Raw genomic sequence first — 22156 nt, 5'->3', positions numbered from 1 at the left:
GCCTGGAGAATTCCATGGACAGAGGAGCCTGGAGGGCTACAGTCCAAAGAATCGCAAAGAGTCAGACATGATTGAAGTGGCTTAGCATGCAGGCAGGCACTGGATATATGATTTGTGGAGGGTAATTGAAAACAGAGGAATTCCATTCGAGGAAAGCATTAATGGAGGATGGGGACAGGATCTTTGCAGCCTGATGAGAAGCTGCTGTGAGGATTAGGTGATTGGCACGGATAAAGAACTAGGTAACCATTAGGCTTCGGCATTCCTAGAACTCACCACCAAGGAAGGAAAGACTGGGCTGGGTTTGAAGAGTGCTGTTTTAGAGACAAGAAAAGAGACTTGGTTTCTCTTCAATGCAACTTAGATTTCCCCTTAGTATATTGTCCCCAACTCCTCTTTTATAAGTAGGAATGATCTCTTAAATTTTTACTTCTTGAAATTACTCATCTGCTCCTTCTACTCTCATTTGTTCCAGATCATTCCAAATGCCAAATGCACTTTATCATTCCAGGATCTAGCAATGGATATTATGTTTTTGTATAAGGAGACACTTATAGTCACTGATTAAAGACACACATACACAAACTGGTTTTTTAATGTTCAGTCTATTGTTTGGAGTCGTGGAGCCCACTGATACACACCAATATTTTGTTTACTAGCCATATCCTGTCCTCAGACTCTTGGTATAGACTTGGCCTTTCTGAAATGCTTGCTTTCCATTCTCCTCCTTCCCTGCTGCTGCTGCTAAGTCACTTCAGTCGTGTCCGACTCTGTGTGACCCCATAGATGGCAGCCCACCAGGCTCCCCCATCCCTGGGATTCTCCAGGCAAGAACACTGGAGTGGGTTGCCATTTCCTTCTCCAATGCATGAAAGTTAAAAGTGAAAGTGAAGTCGCTTAGTCGTGTCCAACTCCTAGCGACCCCATGGCCTGCAGCCTACCAGACTCCTCCATCCATGGGATTTTCCAGGCAAGAGTACTGGAGTGGGTGCCATTGCCTTCTCCACCTCCTTCCCTACTACTGCCAAAAAAATGCCTTTAAAGTGAGGCATGATTCTGTCACAACCCTTTTCCAGCCCTACATCTTCAGTGACTGAGATCTGCCCAAAGATTCATCCAACGGATAGAGTCTGGGATGAAAGGGCTTCCATGGTCTGGCCTTATCCTACAATTACAGCCTCAAATTCAAGGCCATCCTTACTTACTTATACTGTGTCCAGACATGTGTCGTATTACCTTCTCTGAACCTTAGCTCATGCTTTGGACTGAAATGTTCTTTCCCCTATTTCTTTTGATAAAACCCTGTGCTGTGCTTAGTTGTTCTTTGTAACTCCATGGACTGCAGCCCACCAGGCTCCTCTGTCCATGGGAATTCTCCAAGCAAGAATACTGGAGTGCGTTGCCATGCCTTCCTCCAGGGGATCTTCCCAACCCAGGGACTGAACCCAGGTCTCCCGCATTGCAGGCAGATTCTTTATTGTCTGAGCCACCAGGGAAGCCCATGATAAAGCCCTATCTATCCTATAAAACAGGGGTTGGCAAACTACAGCAGGGAGACCAAATTTGGTTACTGTCTTTTTTGTAAATCAAGTTTTCTTGGAACATAGCCACAGCCACTCATTTACATATTGTCCATGGCTGCTTTCTCATTATGATGGCAAAGTAGTTCTAGCTGAGACCAAAAGTCTTGCAGAGCCTAAAATACTTATTAAATGGCACTTTCAGCCCCAAAGGTTGCCAACCCCTGCCTGCCCTAAAAGCCCAGTTTAAATGCCATCTCCCCATGTTCCTCCTCAGTTTATCCTGTTAGAAATAATTTCTCCATCCTTTGCACTCTTATAGTGCTGAGTCTCAAAAATCTTCAAAGAAGTCTCAAACAGACTGTAAATGGGGCTTCCCAGGTGGCGCTAGCAGTAAAGAACCTGTCTGCCCAAGTTAGTGCATCAGATATAAGAGATGAGGATTCAACACCTGGGTTGGGAAGATCCCCTGGAGAAAGGCATGGCAACCCACTCCAGTATTCTTGCCTGGAAAATGCTATGGACAGAGGAGCCTGGTGGGCTTCAGTCCATCGTACTGCAAAGAGTTGGACATGACTGAAGGGACTTAACATGCATGCACATTCCGGGGGTAGGGATCACAACTTCATATCTCTGCAAGGTATTGCACAGGGCAGCTGCAATGAATATCAAGTCACAATAAGAGCAATGTTTTACTTAACCAGATTAAAGAATTACTAGATTAAGGAATTATTAGATTAAGAGAAGAATAAATTCTGAGGAGATAAGGAGACAAATTTTGCCCCCAGAGCAAAATAAATATCAGGGTGACAAAAGAAGCTGGAGGAGTAGGGGCTATGTATACTTTCTTAGGAACATGAATATCAACTTAATTCAGACAGAAGCTGTGTACTTCTCCCACTCTGACATCTGTATGATTATAATTCAAGGAATAATGTCTGGCTTAGGAAAAGGATCCAGTAGAATTAGGAGATGCAGAAAGTTCTAAGAGCTGTTGAAGCTTGGCTAAAATAGCTGGATGATAGCAAAGGCAGCCCACCCCTAGCAGGAGAAAAGCAGTGGGTCTTCAAAGCTCAACCCTCAGGGGTTTATTAGCAAGAATGAAATGTGTAAAGGAAGAGCAGAATCAGAGTGCAGTTCTGCTTAATGAGAGAAGCATGCTCAGTTTCTCCTGGAGTGAAGAGGGGACCCGTCCTAGAAGGCAGATTTCCCATTTCTGAAGCTTTAGCTCTTGAGAGAAAGCAGAGGACCTCCAGAAAAGAGCATTGACCACAAAGCAGCAGAGCGTGGGCAGCCCCAGCTGCTGGTTAAGAAATTCTGAAAGTTACTCTTTGTCTTGGCTGTCACTTTCTTTCCTGAAGTCAACTATATTTATTAAATGTAGTTTAAGCTTTAGAAATCTCTTCCTAAGGCTTGACTCATATTAATTCTCTAATGTGGAAGAGCAGTGACCTAACACACCCTCAAAAGCCAGACTTTGATTCAAAGAGGGAAAGCTCAGAGGCACTTCCAAGCGGGTTAGAGTGGATAGATTGAGGACGGCTCTGTCCATGCTGGACGCACAGATAATGGGTTCTGAGCCATTACCCTAATCCAGGTATAAGACCTGGAAGTGATTAGCAGCCCTGCTGAAGATGCTGTCTGGAGGTGCTGCTGGGAGAGAATGTCATTCTCCCTGCAGAGACAGGGCTGTCAAACCACTTTCATAAAAATCTAAGAGCCAGCCCCTCAACAGCTGTTTCCTGCATTTCAGGAAAGAATCCCATTAGGTGCAAAAAGCAGGTGTGGGTGCTTTGCATATGCCTGAGACAGATGATACAATTAAAAGCAAAAACAAATCACAGCTTAATTCTTCCCCACAAAACAAAAGGCAAATCCAAGTACAAACAGGCAAATTTAGTCTTACATTTCCAGACAGTAAAAGTAGATAATGTGAAAACACAAGGAGCATAAGGAGGTGGAGCAGGATGGATTTCACTTGGTTCCAGTGTCTCTGAAAGCTTTTCAAGGCAGAGAGACTATAAAAGTTACAAGAAAGCTCATGTAAACCAATGCAAGGACATCAGAGCTTTCCTAAATCAAAGGGAAGCACGCTGTCAGACACCAGGTGGAAAGTACGTAATGCAAAATTAAGTCCAGGAGTGCTCAAACAAATAACAGCATCTTTCCACAGTCTCTCTGGCATGGGATCTTTGGTAAGGGTTTGGTTTTGGACAGGAATCATAAAAGCCTGCTGCCAAAGAGAAGGCAAGAACTGAGTCCAAATATAAATCCAAATGTTCGAGGACCACCTTCTCTTGTGCCAGTATAGATGAGGAACATCCCGCCATGGGCCAGGACATCATTCAGACGTTACCTGGGGCTGCCACTACTTCTAACAGGTAACCGAAAGAGGTCATACAGCCCATCTCAGCATCTTTTCCTGATGCTTGAGAGCAGTCCATGTTTCTCTCTGCTTAAATACTCTTTTAAAAACACACTTAAAAAAAAAAACACACTTGAAATGTTGGTGAGGATGTGGAGAAACTGAGACTCTCGTGTGTTGCTGGTGAGAATAGAAAAGGGTGCAGCCACTGTGGCAAACAATCGTGCAGCTCCTTAAAAAGTTAAACACAGGATTACCATAGGATACTGCGGTTCCATTCCTTAGTATATACCCAAAAGAAATGAAAGTGGGGACTAAACACAATAGCATTATTCACAATAGCCAAAAGGTGGAAAGGACCCAGCTGTTCATCAACAGATGGGTGGATGAAAAGGTGTGGTAGCTACAGAAAAAGGAATAAATTTCTGACACATGCTGCAACATGGATGAACCTTGACAACATGATGCTAAGTGAAATAATCCAGACACAAAAGGACAGACAGTCTGTGACTCCACTTGTATGAGGTACCTAGAATGGGAAAATTTATGAGACAGAAAGTAGAATTTCTAAGATTCATGAGACAGAAAGTAGAGGTTACCAGGGGCTTGAAATAGGGGAAAATAGGGAATTATTATTTATTAGGTATAGTTTTGGGGATGATGAAAAAGTTCTGATAGTGGTGATAGTCATACAATATCATGAATGTACTTAATACCCCCGAAGTAAAAATTGTTAAAATGATAAATTTTATGTTTATATATATTTTACCACAATTTTTTTTAAAAAGGGAAAAAAGCTACACAATGCTTTATTTCTCCAAAATGTTCACCACTGCTTAAGAGCTGGACGTTCCTTTAGGTGCTAGTTTCAGAAGAACTCTGTTGAGGTGGATGGTGAAAGTCTAGTGACTAAGAGAACTCTGGCAAGCTAGCCTAAGAATTTCCAACATGAAGGTAGACCAGATGATGTCAATAAGGTTTGAGGTTTGAGGTAATAGTGGGGTAGGGAAGGAAGGGGACAAAAGGGGAGGAGATTAGAATATATCTTTCTTCTCATGGGGGACGGGGGGAAGGAGAAGGACATAGGTCCTCCCCACTCCCCAGTCACATTTTTCTTGCCAGTGGCCATGGGCACATACACAGAATGTGGGTCATGAACAAAGACTGAGCCTGGACTTGAGACCTGACTCCACCACTCACAAACTGTTTCTCTCTGCAGGTACCTCCACCAGGCTGAGCTCAGTGTCCTGGGCACTAAATGCAGATGCTAGTAGGACCCGTGCCCAGCCAACCACCCCTATAAGTGCTGAATTACATGCAGGAGGCAGGCCCAGGATTCTTATAGTCGACAAGTAACATGGGACTCCAGTACCATTCCAGCGGTCTCCAATCTTTTTGCCACCAAGGACTGGTTTCATGGAAGACAATTTTTCCATGGATGAGGTCAGGGGGATCAGTTCAGTTGCTCAGTTGTGTCTGACTCTTTGTGACCCCACGGACTGCAGCACGCCAGGCTTCCCTGTCCTTCACCATCTCCCAGAGCATACTCAAACTTATGTACCTAGAGTCAGTGATGCCATCCAACCATCTCATCCTCTGTCATCCCCTTCTCCTCCAGCCTTCAATCTTTCCCAGCATCGGGGTCTTTTCCAATGAGTCAGTTCTTTGCATCAGGTGGCCAAGGTATTGGAGTTTCAGCTTCAGCATCAGTCCTTCCAATAAACACTCAGGACTGATCTCCTTTAGGATGGACTGGTTGGATCTCCTTGCAGTCCAAGGAAGTCTCCAGAGTCTTCTCCAACACCACAGTTCAAAAGCATCAATTCTTCAGTGTTCAATTTTCTTTATAGTCCAACTCTCACATCCACACATGACCACTGGAAAAACCATAGCTCTGACTAGACAGACCTTGGTTGGCAAAGTAATGTCTCTGCTTTTTAATATGCTGTCCAGGTTGGTCATAATTTTTCTTCGAAGGAGCAAGCGTCTTTTAATTTCATGGCTGCAATCACCATCTGCAGTGATTTTGGAGCCCCGAAAAATAAAGTCTCCACTGTTTCAATTGTTTCCCCATCTGTTTGCCTGAAGTGATGGGATCAGATACCTTGATCTTAGTTTCCTAAATGTTGAGTTTTAAGCCAACTTTTTCACTCTCCTCTTTCACTTTCTTTTTTTTTTTTTTTAGCTTTTCTCTTTTTTTTTAAATTTAATTTAATTTTATTTTTATTTATTTTTAAACTTTACAAAATTGTATTAGTTTTGCCAAATATCAAAATGAATCCGCCACAGGTATACATGTGTTCCCCATCCTGAACCCTCCTCCCTCCTCCCTCCCCATACCATCCCTCTGGGTCGTCCCAGTGCACTAGCTCCAAGCATCCAGTATCATGCATTGAACCTGGACTGGCAACTCATTTCATACATGATATTTTACATGTTTCAATGCCATTCTCCCAAATCTTCCCACCCTCTCCCTTCTTCTTTGCTTTCTGCTGTAAGGGTGGTGTCATCTGCATATCTGAGGTTATTGATATTTCTCCTGACAATCTTGATTCCAGCATGTGCTTCATCCAGCCTGGCATTTTGCATGATGTACTCTGCATGTAAGTTAAATAAGCAGGGTGATAATATACAGCCTTGACCTACTCCTTTCCCAATTTGGAACCCGTCTGTTGTTCCATGTCTGGTTCTAACTTTTGCTTCTTGACCTGCATACAGATTTCCCATGAGGCAGGTCAGGTGGTCTGGTATTCCCATCTCTTTAAGACTTTTCCATAGTTTGTTGTGATCCACACAGTCAAAGACTTTGATGTCAAAGTTGAGGGGGATGGTTTTGGCATAATTCCAACACATTATATTTACTGGGGACTTTACTTCTATTATTATCACATCAGCTACAGTTCAGATTCTTAGGCAACAGATCCCAGAGGTTGGGGACCCCTGCCATATGTGAGGTCATGAAGGTGGTCTAAGGTGTGATCACCATAATGGTGATCATAGGTGTGATTAAGGTGGGTTAAGGGTGCCTGAGCATAGACCCCCAAAATGGGCTGCACAGCATAAGAGATTTGTCCCCGCTGCTGGCACCAGGAGGGTACTCCAGGGAAGGAATGTCTGAGTCTGGACTGTCTGTCTTCAAGGAGTATACAGGGAGAACACAGACATATAAACAGATAAATTACAATAAAATAATACGGTGAGTGCCAAACTGGAGATGTGATCAAAGTCCTATGGGAATCCAAAGGAAAAATCTCTTTTTGCTTTTCTTTTAGCCTATCTGTCTTTTATTCTTCTGCCATGTATTAAGAAAGTAAGCAAGGACTGCAAATGCCAGAAAGGCAGACTGTAGGAAGGTGCACTAAGCTGGAATTTCTCCTGCTGGGGATGTAACCCAGGGGCTGGCAGCCAACTGACTGAGTGAAAGATTGAAGGTAAACTGAAGGAAGTGGCTTGGGTTGGGAACTAAGAATTCAGAGTGAATTGACAAATGCAAACATAACGGTAGACAGAACAGTCTTTCCAACAGCACCTTAGACATTTATTATTAAGACAACATTCTGAAAGAAAGGACTCATGAAACTTCAGGATCAAAGGGATCTTAGGGATCACATTGGTCAGGGTTTCTCATCTCAGCACTGTTCACATTTGGGGCTGGATAATTCTTTGCTGTGGGCCTCTCCTTGCACTATAGGATGCTTAGCAGCATCCCTGGCCTCTCTTCACCAGATGTCAGTAGCAACTTCCAACCTTACTCAAGTTGTAACAATCAAAGATGTCTCCAGGGTTTCCCTGGTGGTCCAGTGATTAAGAATCTACCTTGCAATGCAGGGGACATGGGTTCAATCCCGGGTCTGGGAAGATCCCATATGCTGTGAAGCAACTAAGCCCATGCACCACAATTACTGAGCCCACGCTCTAGAGCCTGTGAGCTGCAACTTCTGAGCCCAAGTGCTGCAACAACTACTGAAGCCTGCATGCCCTGGAGCCTGTTTTCTGCAACAAGAGACGCACTGCAACGAGAAGCCCCTGCCCTGCAACTAGAGAGCAGCCCCCGCTCTCTGCAACTAAAGGAGCCACATGCAGCAACAAAGACCCAGCACAGCCAAAAAAAGATGTCTCCAGATATTACTGCATGTATGGGTGTGGGGGTGGGAGCAACCTAGCCCCCCAGTTGAAACCCGCTGGATAGGGAAATGGTCTTTTACCCTGAAAGGACACTGGAATCATGTAGGAGCTTAAAAATCCTCATACCCACCTTGTGCCCCAGATGTACTAGATCTGCAGGTGAGAACAAGGCATTGACATATTTCAAACAGACCTCAAATCTATACCTCCTGTGACTCCAGTGTGCAGCCAGAGTGAGAACCACTAACTCAGGGAGATGGAAAAACTAACAGTTACCAAGTACCTCTAAGATGCTGGGTATTTTACACACATCCCATTTGGGCCTGTTTCTTTATTTTACTTGTGAGGAAATGGAATATCAGAAACATTAACAAACTTGTCCAAAAGCAGCCCAGTCAGATATGGTAGCTCTGCAAAGGGCACTTTCAGTCCAAGGCTGAACTGAATGGAAGACAAAGTCAAGAACTGGAGATGACAGGGATTTCCCCTGGTGGTCCAGTGGTTAAGACTCTGTGCTTCCAATGCAGGGGGTGTGGGCTTGATCCCTGGTTGGGGAGCTAGGTTATCACATACTATGAGGTGTGGCCAAAAAAAAAATAAATCAAAAGCTGAGGGTGACACAGGAACAAGAGCAGAGAAACATCACTCGAAGCACTGGATGCCATCTGAAGTGGAGGTTCAGGGAGTAAATACGTGATTCTAAGTTTATCCAGCAAAGAAACCATTTTCTCTTCTTTTTATTAGAGTATAGTTGATTTACAAAGATATGTTAGTTTCAGGTATATAGCAAAGTGATTCAGTTATACACACACACACACACACACACACACACACACACTCATAATAAGAAGCCTCTGGAAAAGGCGTCTTTTCCAGAGCCTTTTCCCCTATAGTGAAAGTGAAAGTTGCTCAGTCGTGTCCGACTCTCTGCAACCCCATGTACTGTAGCCCACCAGGCTCCTCTATCCATGGAATTCTCTAGGCAAGAATACTGGAGTGGGTTGCCATTTCCTTCTCCAGGGGATTTTCCTCACCCAGGGATCCAACCCAGGGCTCCCACACTGCAGGCGGATTCTTTACCATCTGAGCCACCAGGGAAGCCCTTTTCCCTTATAGATTGCTACCAAATACTGACTATAGTTCCCTGCGCTATACAGTAAGTCCCTATTGTTTATGTTATATACAGCAGTGAGTATATGCTTATCCCTTTCTCCCCTTGGTATCCATGTTTGCTTTCTATTGTCTGTGGGCTTAACAGAAATCATTTTCTGATTAGAATGAAAGCATCACAGGGGTGATGTTGAACACACATGTTCACTGATGTTTCTGTTTCTGTTCTGTTGGGAAGAAGGAATTACTCCTAGAGAGACAGCTAACGTGGAGGGCAGAAGGACACTCAACTAGAGCGATTAAGTTAAATCAGGTAGGCTTTTGATGTCTAAGAAGAAAGGTACACAGTTTTACACTTGAGTCAACATAATCCTAGAGGCTTCAGGCAGTGGGTGAAAGAGAAGGCTGTTTTCTATTTAGCTGTTACAAGAAAAAGAAGAGTTTTATTAAGCAGTCATTGATAAATACTGGAACCTTGGGATAAGGAAGGGAAAATATGAATTAAAGGAAAACATGAATTAAGCTCTTGCCATGCCGGATGCTTTATGTTTATTATCCTATTGAATCCTTACATAACTCTAAGAGACAGATAAGGAAAAAGTGGAAACAGTGGCATTTTATTTTCTTGGGCTCCAAAATCATGCAGATGGTAAATGCAGCCATGAAATTGAAAGTCATTTGCTCCTTGGAAGAAAAGCTATGACAAACCTAGACAGCATATTAAAAAGCAGAGATGTCACTTTGGGGACAAAAGTCCATATAGTCAAAGCTGTGGTTTTTCCAGTAGTCATGTATGGATGTGAGAATAGGACCATAAAGAAGGCTGAGCACTGAAAAGTTGATGCTTTCGAACTGTGGTGCTGGAGAAGAACCTTGAGGGTCCCTTGGACAGCAAGGAGATCAAGTCAATCCTAAGGAAAATCAACTCTGAATGTTCACTGGAAGGACTGTTGCTGAAGCAGAAGCTCCAATATTTTGGCCACCTGATGCAAAGAATGGACTCAGTGGAAAAGACCCTGATGCCGGGAAAAATTGAAGGTAGGAGAGGAGTAGAAGCAGACAACAGAGGATGAGATAGTTGGATGGCATTACCAACTCAATGGACATGAGTTTGGGCAAACCCCAGGAGATAGTGAAGGACAGGGAAGCCTGGCATGCTGCAGTCCATGGGATTGCAAAGAGTTGGACACAACTTGGCAACTGAACAACAACAAGAGATAGTGGTTCTGTATCTACTCTCTGTCACTGCTTGTCCATGAGCAAAGTTGCTTCAGTCATGTTCTTTGCAATCCTATGGACTGTAGCCTGCCAGGCTCTTCTGTCCATGGAATTCTCCAGGCAAGAATATTGGAGTAGGTTGCCATGCCTTCCTCCAGGGGATCTTCCCAACCCATGTCTCATGCACTGCAGGCAGATTCTTTACCATCTGAGCCATTAAGGACTCACAATGTATCTATAATAAGCAAATATTCATTAACTTGATAAATATAAGTTGACAAGGTATCCCTTGTGGCATAGACAGTAAAGAATCTGCCTGTAATGCAGGAGACCCAGGTTTGATCCCTAGGTCAGGAAGATCCTTTGGAGGAGGGCATGGCTCTTCTTATGTTCTTGTCTAGAGAATTCCAAGGACAGAGGAGCCTGGTGTGCTACAGTCCATGGGGTTGCAAAGGGATCCTGTACAGTGTCTACAGACACTGTAGAAAAAAAACAAAACACAAAAAAACAAGGGCAAGTTACAATGTAAGTTCTTAAAAGTTACTTAAAGAAAATTCTTACTTTGATAAGAGGTATCCATCAGAATCTTTAGCAAACATCTATTAGACACATTCTCATTGTCAGAAACATGATAAAGAAGTCCTCCATAAGTATGATTATCCCCAAAATTTTTAGAAGTCTAAGTCTCTAAGTGCAACAACATAGGAAAGAAATAGGAGGTAGAGTAATTCAAGGGAAGATAGCATTAATATTATTTATAGATATTATGATTTTCCACCTAGAAAATTCACATTAAATAATTGAAAGACTTTGAAAATTGTGAAGAGTCTAGCAAAGTATACAGGTATAAAATAAATACATAAAATAAACTGATTTAATATGCACTCTCATGACTAATTGGAAATGTAATGGAAATAAAGATCATATCCCATATTAGCAAAAACTATAAAATTGCCTAGGAATAAACCTATAAAGCATAAGCAAAGTCTAGAAAAAGACATTTAAAAAAAGAATATAAAAGGGGCAGATATACTATGTACCTGAATCAAAAAAGTCAATATTGTGAAGACAAATTCTTCTTCAAATTAATTCATAAGTTTATTGCACTTTCAATTAAAGTCTCAACAGAAGTTTTATAGATTTTGACAAATTGATTTATAAAATGTATGTAGAACAAATGTACAAGAAGACCCAAGAAAATGTAGGAAAACACAAAGTGCTTGGAAGGAGACAGAGAGTTGACCTATAAAAACGTAAAACATATGAAATTACAGCAATGAAAAAGATATGGTAGTACAGCAGGAAGAGACAAATAGATCAACAGACCTGAGCTGAGAATTCACAGGTATATCTACAGGTGTTTTAATTTAATAATGGCAGATGTGTCCTTTCAAATTACTGAGGGCAATTTAAACAGCAGTGTTGGGACCACTGTCTATCTATTTAGAAAAAGACAGACCCCGAACCTCAAACTAAACCTCAAATTAATTCCAGATGGAGTAAACATTTAAATATAAAAAATTAATCTAAAGGTAACAGGAGAAAATATTAGAGAATAGTTTACACAGGTCTTCCTGTGTAAGACAAAATCCACTAGCCATAAAAAGATGATTGATCGATTTGGCTAAAAATAGACTAAAATTTTCTCCACAGAATAACTGATATCATGACAACATGCTTACAGCAGAAAGCGAAGAACTGAAGAGCCTCTTGATGAAGGTGAAAGAGAACAGTGAAAAATCTGGCTTAAATCTCAACATTCAGAAAACGAAGATCATGACCTCTGGTCCCATCACTTCATGGCAAATGGATGAGAAAACAATGGAAACAGTGACAGACTTTATTTTCTTGGGCTCCAAAATCACTGCAGATGGTGACTGCAGCCATGAAATTAAAAGACGCTTGCTCCTCGGAAGAAAAGCTATGACCAACCTAGACAGCATATTAAAAAGCAGAAACATTACTTTGCCAAGAAAGGCCTGTCTAGTCAAAGCTATGGTTTTTCCAGTAGTCATGTATGGATGTGAGAGTTGGACCATAAAGAAGGCTGAGCGCTGAAGAATTGATGCTTTTGAACTGTGGTGTTGGAGAAGACTCTTGAGAGTCCCTTGGACAGCAAGGAGATCAAACCAGTCAACCCTAAAGGAAATCAGTCCTGAATATTTATTGGAAAGACTGATACTGAAGCTGAAGCTCCAGTACTTTGGCCATCTGATGCGAAGAGCTGACTCATTAGAAAAGACCCTGATGCTGGGAAAGATTGAGGGCAGGAGGAGAAGGGGATGACAGAGGATGAGATGGTTGGATGGTATCACTGAACACCTCAATGGACATGCGTTTGATCAAGCTCCGGGGGATGGTGAAGGACAGGGAAGCCTGGTGTGCTGCAGTCCTAGGGTTGCAAATAGTTGGACAGGACTTAGTGACCGAACAACAACAGCAACTGATACCATACACAGAGTTGAAACACAAGATAAAGACTAATAAACATACATGAAGAGAATGGTTATTACTCGTAACATATATGAATTCTTAAAATCAGCAAGAAAACTACAAACAATTCATAGCCAATCCATCAGAGTACAAATAACAAAAATAGTGGTCAGGGAAATGGAAATTAAAAATCTATACTAAAAATTGATTGTTGTTTGGTCACTAAGTTGTGTCCGACTCTTTGCAACTTCATGGACTGTAGCCCTCCCATACTTTTCTGTTCATGAGATTTCCCAAGCAAGAATACTGGGGTGGGTTGCCACTGCCTTTTCCAGGGGATCTTCCTGACCCAGGGATCGAACCCATGTCTCCTGCATTGGCAGGTGGATTTTTTACCACTGAGTCATCAGGGAAGCCCTAAAAATTAAGTACGTTCATAATATTCAGTGTTGGTAAAGATGTAGAGAAAGGATTCTTTCATGAACTTTTGGTGGGGGTATAACTTAATACAAGTAAATCTGGAGAGGAATATTGCTTTATCTTTCACAGTTTTAAACGCTCATTCTATTTGATCTATAAATTCTATTTCTAGGGGTCTATCCTACAGAAATATTCATGTAATATGAAATGATACATATATTAGGATATCCATGAAAGCATTACATGTTAGAGAAGCTTTCTTCAATTTTCTTCTCCAATAATTGGCTGTTTTCTTCTAAAACATCTTTTTAAGATATTTATCTTAGATTTTCATGCTATGGGGTTTTAAAAGGTGTCCATTGATGTTATTTTCAATTATCCATTGATATTAAAGACAAAAGCAGGGGGAAGGCTGTCTGAGAACTCTGAACACGTTGGCCAAACTTGTTAATAGGCCACGTTCTAGGAGATGGGGCACCGGTCCCTAAGCAGCCCCTCTTCTCATTCCAGAATGAATACTGAGGTCTGGGAGCACCAAGTCTCCTGCCCGTACCCTTTTGGATGCCAGGGTATGCAAAATGTGTGTGCTGGCATGCCTGTTCACATAACAGGGTTTTTCACTATTTCCTTGTTTTGCCACCCCTTTCTCCCCGCCCACCCTTCATTTACTTGCTGTCTCCCAGATTCACAAGAAAATGCAGGTCAGCACCCCGCCCCCCATCACAGTTCCCTCTGCTACCTAGGCTGTGACTTCCTCTGCTCTGTTAGTGAACTCTCTTCCACTAACTTTTGAGACTCTGTTCCAGAAATTTGTTAAAATCATGTAATAAATGCCCCCCGCCCCGCTCCACCACCCATTTTTTGGATGGTTATAGGTTATACCCTCTCTTATTCCTTTACTGTCATTTTGAAATATCTTGGGAGGAGGGGAAAAAAACTCATGCACTCAGTCTGTCATCTTGAACCACAAATCAAAAGCATTATTTGCAATATTAGAGCTGGAGATAGTCTAAACATCCTCAGTAGGAAAATTCTGAAATAAATTAGGTTGCATCTATTGTACGGAGTGCTCTTCATTAAAAATATAATGAATTAGCTTTATATGCATTGATAAGAAAAGATATCATGGTATAACATTAAAATATGAAGAAGGCATATATAATATCAATTTTAGAAAATATATATTTATTTGCAATTCCACAGAGGTCTGGAGGGTATATACTAAACTGTTAAGAGTGGTCCTTCATCTCCGTCTTTACACTTGAAACCAGTGGATCAAGGGTGAGATTGGCATGGAGAAGGAATTTCATCTTTTTGCCCTATGCCATGTGTATTATTCAAAACTTTTACAATGTATATGAGTAATTCTTTGAGGTTAACTGTCATATAAAGCTGACATAGGTGTCATGCAAAGGTGATGTATCACATTATTTACATACTCTAGTCTTTCCCACGTTGAAAGCTGCTCAACTAATAAATTAAACAAAGATGTGCAGGTTACAGATGATCCATGATACTTGACATTTTTTTGCTGACCCCTACTTCCACTGTTTTAAAACTTTTACGAAAACATGCTTAAAAGTAAAGATATTGGCAGTTTATTTTTAAAAGCTTATAAATCTTCAAAAAAATATCCCTTCTAAGGCTCTAAGATAATGTAAGATGTTGGCAGATAGAAGATGTCCTGTAGAATCAATTTTTGCTTGGTATGCTTTTATGTCTGATTTCTTAACTGTTACATAATGACATTAGTAAACTGAGCTGGCTGAACTATGCCAAACTTTGATATTTCAGCTAAAATAATTTCACAACATCTTATTAAGGAAGAGGCAAGTAATATAAAATGTCAATCATTTAAATAAAATTAGATTTAACTTTTTATTTCCAAAGAGCAGGGTTCAGAATAACTCAAGTGGAAAAGGAGACTACATAGCTTACAATAGATACATTGGTTCTAAAGTATTTTTCATGGAAAAAAAAAAAAAAAAACAAAAAACAAGATCTAGGAATCTGTAATCCACCAGCTAGTTTGTATTTTGGACCATGTGAAAAATTCAAATAAACACTGAAAAGTGGAGCTCTGTAGAACTTCATTGGTTTCCAACCTAAAATAAGACAGATAAATATCCCATCTCCTGAAATCTGTGTGTCATTAAAGGTTATGATTCCTCCAGCTTTGTTCAGAGAAATAGTAAGCATCTTGAGATGCTGAGCTGGCCTGTACTCCCAGCTGCACATGGGCCGGAACCCTTGCAAGTTATGGCAGGAACAGGGCCAGGACGCAGGCTTCAGAATCTGAGTCCAACAGGTCCAGTTCTTGATGACCAAACCAACATTAGCCATAAACTCAGTCAGGTTGAATGCACCATCATTTATGTATCAGCCAAAGTTTTTGATATATAAGACTCTTTCTTCTGTGAAGTTTTTTGGCCACACCATGAGGCATACAGAAGCTTAGTTTTCTGATCAGGGATCAAACCCATACCCCCTGCAACAGGAGCATGATATCTTAATCACTGGACTGCCAGGGAAATCCCTTTTGTGATGTTTTCAATTTTTTTTTAATTGAAATATAGTTGATTTACAACATTATATAAGTTCTAAATGTTCAATAGTGATTCAATATTTTTACGACTATACTCCATATAAGGTTACCATAAAATACTGGCTATATTCCCTGTATGTACAATATACCTTTGTTGCTTATTTATTTTATACATAGTAGTTTGTATCTCTTGATCCCTTACCCCATCATGGCCCTTCCCCTTCCCTCTCTCCACTGGTAATCACTTGTTTTTTTCCCTATGATTGAGGAAAGTAGGGAAAACCACTAGGCCATTCAGGTATGACCTAAATCAAATTCCTTATGATTATACAGTGGAAGTGACAAATAAATTCAAGAGATTAGATCTGATAGACAGAGTGCCTGAAGAACTATGGACAGAGGTTCGTAACATTATATAGGAGGTGGTGATCAAAACCATCCCCAAGAAAAAGAGATGAAAAAAGGCAAAATGGTTATCTGAGAAGGCCTTACAATTAGCTGAGAAAAGAAAAGAAGCAAAAGGCAAAGGAGAAAAGCAAAGATATATCCATCTGAATGCAGAGTTCCAAAAAACAGCAAGGAGAGATAAGAAAGCCTTCTTAAGTGAACAGTGCAAAGAAATAGAGAAAAACAAAAGAATGGGAAAGACTAGAGATCTCCTCAAGAAAACTAGAGATACCAAGGGAACATTTCAAGCAAAGATGGGCACAATAAAGGACAGAAATGGTTTGGATCTAACAGAAGCAGAAGATATTAAAAAGAGGTGGCAAGAATACACGGAAGAACTATACAAGTCTACGGCCATACCACCCTGAACATGCCCGATCTCGTCTGAACTATACAAAAAAGATCTTCATGACCCAGATAACCACGATGGTGTGATCACTCACCTAGAGCCAGACATCCTGGAATGTGAAGTCAGGTGGGCCTTAGGAAGCATCCCTACAAACAAGGTAGTGGAGGTGATGGAATTCCAGCTGAGCTATTTCAAATCCTAAAAGATGATGCTTTGCAAGTGCTGCACTCAATATGCCAGCAAATTTGGAAAACTCAGCAGTGGCCACAGGACTGGAAAAGGTCAATTTCATTGCAATCCCAAAGAAAGGCAATGCCAAAGAATGTTCAAACGACTGCACAATTGCACTCATTTCACAAGCCAGCAAGGTAATGTTCAAAATCCTTCGAGCTAGGCTTTAACAATACATGAGCCAAGAAATTCCAGATGCACAAGCTGTATTTTTCTAAATACAGGAACCAGAGATCAAATTGCCAGCATCATTGGATCATAGAAAAAGCAAGGGAATTCCAGAAAAACATGTACTTCTGCTTCACTGACTACACTAAAGCCTTTGCCTATGTGGACCAAACAAGCTATGGAAAATTCTTAAAGAGATGGGAATACCAGATCACCTTACTTGCCTCCTGAGAAACTTGTATGCAGGTCAAGAAGCAACAGTTAGAACCAGACATGGTTCAACAGACTGGAACAATGGACTGGTTCAAAAATTGGGAATGGAGTATGTCAAAGCTTTATATTGTCACCCTGCTTATTTAACTTATATGCAGAGTACATCATGTGAAATGCCAGGCTGGATGAAGCTCAAACTGGAATCAAGACTGCCAGGAGAAATATCAATAAGCTCAGATATGAAGATGACACCACACTAATGGCAGAAAGTGACGAGGAACTAAAGAGGCCATCTCTTGATGAAAGTGAAAGAGGAGAGTGAAAAAGCTGGCTTAAAACTCGACATTTAAAAAACAAAGATCATGGGATTCGGTCCCATCACTTCATAGCAAATACATGGGGGAAAATACGGGAAAGAATGACAGACTTTGTTTTCTTGGGCTCCAAAATCACTGCGGATGGTGACTGTAGCCATGAAATTAAAAGATGCTTGTCCTTAGAAGAAAAGCTATGACAAACCTTGACAGCATATTAAAAAGCAGAGACATCACTTTGCCAACAAAGGTCTGTCTAGTCAAAGCTATGGTTTTTCCAGTAGTCATGTACAGATGTGAACTGGACCATAAAGAAGGCTGAGCACCGAAGAATTGATGCTTTCAAATTGTGGTGCTGGAAAAGATGTTGAGAGTCCCTTGGACAGCAAGGAGATCAAACCAGTCAATCCTAAAGGCAACCAACCCTCAATAATCACTGGAAGGACTGATGCTGAAGCTGAAGCTCTAATTCTTTGGCTACCTGATGTGAAGAGCTGACTCACTGGAAAAGACTCTGATGCTGGGAAAAATTGAAGACAGGAAGAGAAGGGCACGACAAAGGATGAGATGGTTGGATGGCATCACTGATTCAATGGACATGAGTCTAAACAAACTCTAGGAGATATTGAAGGACAGGGAAGCCTGGCTTGCCGCAGTCCACGGGGTCACAAAGAGTCGGACACTACTTAGCAGCTAAACAACAACAACAACAACAACAACAACAACAAAATCTATGACAAAGGAGACAAGAATATACAATGGTGGAAAAGACAGTCTCTTCAAAAAGACAACTGTGTAAAAGAATGAAACGAGAATATTTTCTCACACCATATGCAAAAGTAAACTCAAAATGGATTAAAGACCTTTAAGACCGGGAACCATAAAACTCCTAAAAGAAAACATAGGCAGAACACTTTGACTCAAATGCTAGTAATATTTTTTGAATCTGTCTCCTAAGGCAAAAGAAACAAAAACAATAATAAACAAATGGGACCTAATTAAACATAAAAGCTTTTGCACAGCAAAGAAAACCATCAAGGAAACAAAAAGACAACCGATTAAAAATATTTGCAAATGATATGATCAATAAAGGATTAATATCCAAAGTATATTACTAGCTCATACAACTCAATATTAAGAAAACCAAAAGACCCGATTGAAAAATAGGCAGAAGACCTGAATAGACATTTCTCCAAAGTTTTTGAGTTTTAAATTTCACCTTTCACATCGCAATTCAATAATTCAATAACTGTAACTTCATCTTTTGTGAAGCAAGCAAAGTAAAGAATGTCCAGTTTTAAAAGTCAGAAGACCATACATGGAAAAACACTCGACGACTAAAGTACTATACATAAAGTACAATTACTATTATTAACTCAGCAAGCAGCTTAGAATAAGTCATTTAAATATTGTGGGCTTTCAAAAACGCTTTGAAAACGAGGTGATTAAACCATCTTCTTCAGCACTAATAATGCAAGTCCTTCTGTTTTCATGGAAATCTAGTTTCTATCTCTATCAAGTTTGGAGAGTCAGTCATTTAAAAAATTCCAAGTATTTCACATGGCATGTCTGATTTTTATTACAAATAACTACAGGCTATTCAGGAAAACAATAGGGCAACTAAAAAAAGCTTGTTAAAGTTGTGCAATTTTTAAAAGCATCTGATCTATTCCTTTCCTCTAAGTTGCCTCCTCTGCAGAACAAATGTATGCAGACAGCCTACTCAATTTTGTGCATCAAGTCAAATTTTTGTACAAAATACAGTTTACACAGGTAGAAGTCACCAAAACAAAACAAAACAAAACATCATTACTCGGAAAATTGTGGAGAACCTTACCATATAACTCTTTGAAAGATGTTTCAAGGTTTGAAAATGTGAATTGTGAAATATAATCTTTGAAAAATTCAAAAATAGCTAGACAGACCTGTGCTCTAATAGCTTACACATAATCTCAAACAATTGCATGCAATTTAACTTTTAAAACATACAGATTTCACAGAACAGGAAATTTAGTAGAATAAGTGGAATAGATTACGAGAACACCTGTGGTGAGAAAAAGACCATTCCATCCATTGTGCATTTTAAAAGAATTAATTTTACGGAAGGCAAATTAAATCTCAATAAAAAGGAAAGAAGAAAACAAAAGAGCCTCTTGAGTGATGCAGCTATGTACTAAAAGATGCTTAAGTGCCATAAACACAGCCCCTGTTTCCACCTCTGGAAACTTCTTTCACTCCCATCTGCCCTTCTGTCTCTACTCTCCCACTCTGCCCATGTGGCATCATGTAACACTGCCATGGGCTGGATTTCTCACACACCCCCTGATCACTGGCTGTAGGAAGCTGTACTTGATTTTCTGAATCACTCTTCCACTGATTCTGGGTACTCACATCCTCCTCTGCCTCCTCTTCATCTTTTTTAGGGAATTACTGTGGCTCAGTTGGCAAAGAATCCACCTGCAATGCAGGAGACCTGGGTTTGATTCCTGGGTCAGGAAGATCTCCTGGAGAAGGGATAGGCTACCCACTCGAGTATTCTTGGGCTTCTCTTGTGGCTCAGCTGGTGAAGAATCCACATGCAATGCGGGAGACCTGGGTTCAATCCCTGGGTTGGGAAGATCCCTTAGAGAAGGAAAAGGCCACTCACTCCAGTATTCTGGCCTGGAGGACTGTAAGGTCCATGGGGTTGCAGAGAGTCGGAGACGACTGAGTGACTTTCACTTTCACGGAATTTGTTTCCATGAAGCTTGGACATACTGACAAGCTCTCTGAGACAAAATAGATTGAACATTTGTCAACTGCTAACAAGTCCCAGGGGCTCTGTGGGGTCCTGAATATTTGTTATCCTATGGCTTCTCAGGAATACTTATAAGAGCAAGATTCTAGATGAAAACACTGGGACTCTGAGAGTAGCTTCCATTCAGACAGCTGGTGGATATTCTCCCAGGTTAACTATTTTAATTTCAGAAGGCACAGCTTAAAAACCACATACTGGTTAGAACTAATTTGATTCAGGGAAAGCACTAAAAACTACACAAAGTTCACAAAATGTGGCATTGTTTGTTGGTGCATTTGAACACAATCACATTTAAAATAATCCCTTGAAGAACGTTTTCTAGGAACAGAATATTTATGAAGATTTGTTCTTTTAATAGTATGAAAGAAAGGAGACAAAAAGACTATCTTTTTTTGCAAATAAAAATAAGGCAACAAACTGCTCATGGGGAACCTAGGCTTATTGCTACTTTGGTGGCTTCTGGGTTTGCCAGAGCAAATGTAACAGTTTTTCCACTTTAATTGGATTTATTTCTGAGTCCCATTTGCCATCCCTACCTCCTCCCACCAATAAAACCAAAGGAAGCTAATTTTAGATGCATTTGCCTGGGTGGAGAAGGACAAGCTGCAGTATCTGGAGGTCTCGGGTTTGGAGTTATCTTCTGGGGTGATTGTGGTATTTGAAATTTGTAAAATTCATGCTCTCTCAGTTGCTGCAGCCAGTGACTACTGCCTGGTGAACCAAAACTGCTCATGGGTATTATTACTTGGTAGATGCTTGGAGACAGACTGCCTGGATTCGAATCCCCACTCCACCTCTTCCTTGCTGAGACTTTGTCAAATTACATAAGTGTCCTGTGCCTGTCTTCTTGTGTATGAAATGGGGATGGGAATAGCTCCTATCCTCCGGGGCTTTGAGAGGGTTCAATGAATTAATACTGTAAAGCACCAAGAATGTCTGGCAAATAGTCTGTGCTATTTAAATTCCTGTTACACAACTAATTAAAGAATAAAAAAGTATATTGCAAAATTGCTTTCCTTATGCTATTTGGTTAACTGATTAGTCCATATTTACATGAATTAGAATTGCTAAAAATTAACTTGCAGGACCTGATTTGCTTAGCATAAAATCAGCCAGAAACCCAGAAGGAAGACTCAACAAATATCTCCATTTGTGGGAAGATGGGTTAAAAATGGTCTCCCAATATTGATGGTATTGCCCCAAATGATCGTTAAGAGGTTCTGCAGCTGTCGTGAAGACGCACACATACTGTTGCCCCAGCCTGATGAAGCACAAAGAAGAGGAAAATGGCCTTTGCCTTAGATCCCTGTGGAGTGAGAGTCTGGACAGGATGATCGACTGCCCGGTCCCCCTGAAATTCCAACAGAAAAAGACGGGCGGATCTCTGTGCTTTTCAAAGATCTTCCCTCCTTTCAGAGAAACAAAGCAGACTGTTCTCAATTTCACAACATGATTTCTCTTGGAAGGAACAAAGGCTGGTTTAAACATCTCCTTCCAAGAAAGACCTTCTTACTTCCTCCGTCTCATTTCAAGGGGACACAGGTGGTGCTTTGGCATTCTCCAGGGACACCTTCTACGTGTCCACGGACCTCTGGACACTGCGTGTTACCATCCTGGAAGGAATGAAGCATCTGAGAACAACAGATGGTTTCCTCTGGGAAAAAGCCAAGCTTACCCAAATAGTTGTTGCTCTTGTGCATCTCGGTGATGTTGATTTTTGTGGCTCCTTGGGGAATCTCCACAACTCGGTGGTAGCCCAGGCTGGTGAGGGCATGCTTAAACACACCCGACACAACCTGGCAGCCTGTGTTATCGCCTCCGCACACCCCGCATTTGTCCACAACTTTGTCGGAGCCTAGGTAGTCATCACAGCCAATGCTCTGCAAAGAGGTGGAAAACAA

The 22156-nt window shown here is 41.0% G+C and overlaps 1 protein-coding gene across 1 annotated transcript in view; it reads right to left on the bottom strand.

Annotated features, from left to right (window-relative positions):
- Positions 1 to 22156, bottom strand: part of THSD4 (thrombospondin type 1 domain containing 4) — a 447625-nt gene that overhangs the window by 87594 nt on the left and 337875 nt on the right. Inside the window, exon 4 of the mRNA XM_070378485.1 lies at positions 21931 to 22135. Coding sequence (XP_070234586.1) covers positions 21931 to 22135 — 205 coding nt within the window. The remainder of the gene's footprint in view (positions 1 to 21930; positions 22136 to 22156) is intronic.

Source organism: Bos mutus, chromosome 10 (genome assembly GCF_027580195.1).
Source record: "Bos mutus isolate GX-2022 chromosome 10, NWIPB_WYAK_1.1, whole genome shotgun sequence".
NCBI lineage: Eukaryota > Metazoa > Chordata > Mammalia > Artiodactyla > Bovidae > Bos > Bos mutus.
The sequence above is the reverse complement of the archived record's forward strand: the minus strand, read 5'-3'. Positions and strand labels throughout refer to the sequence as shown.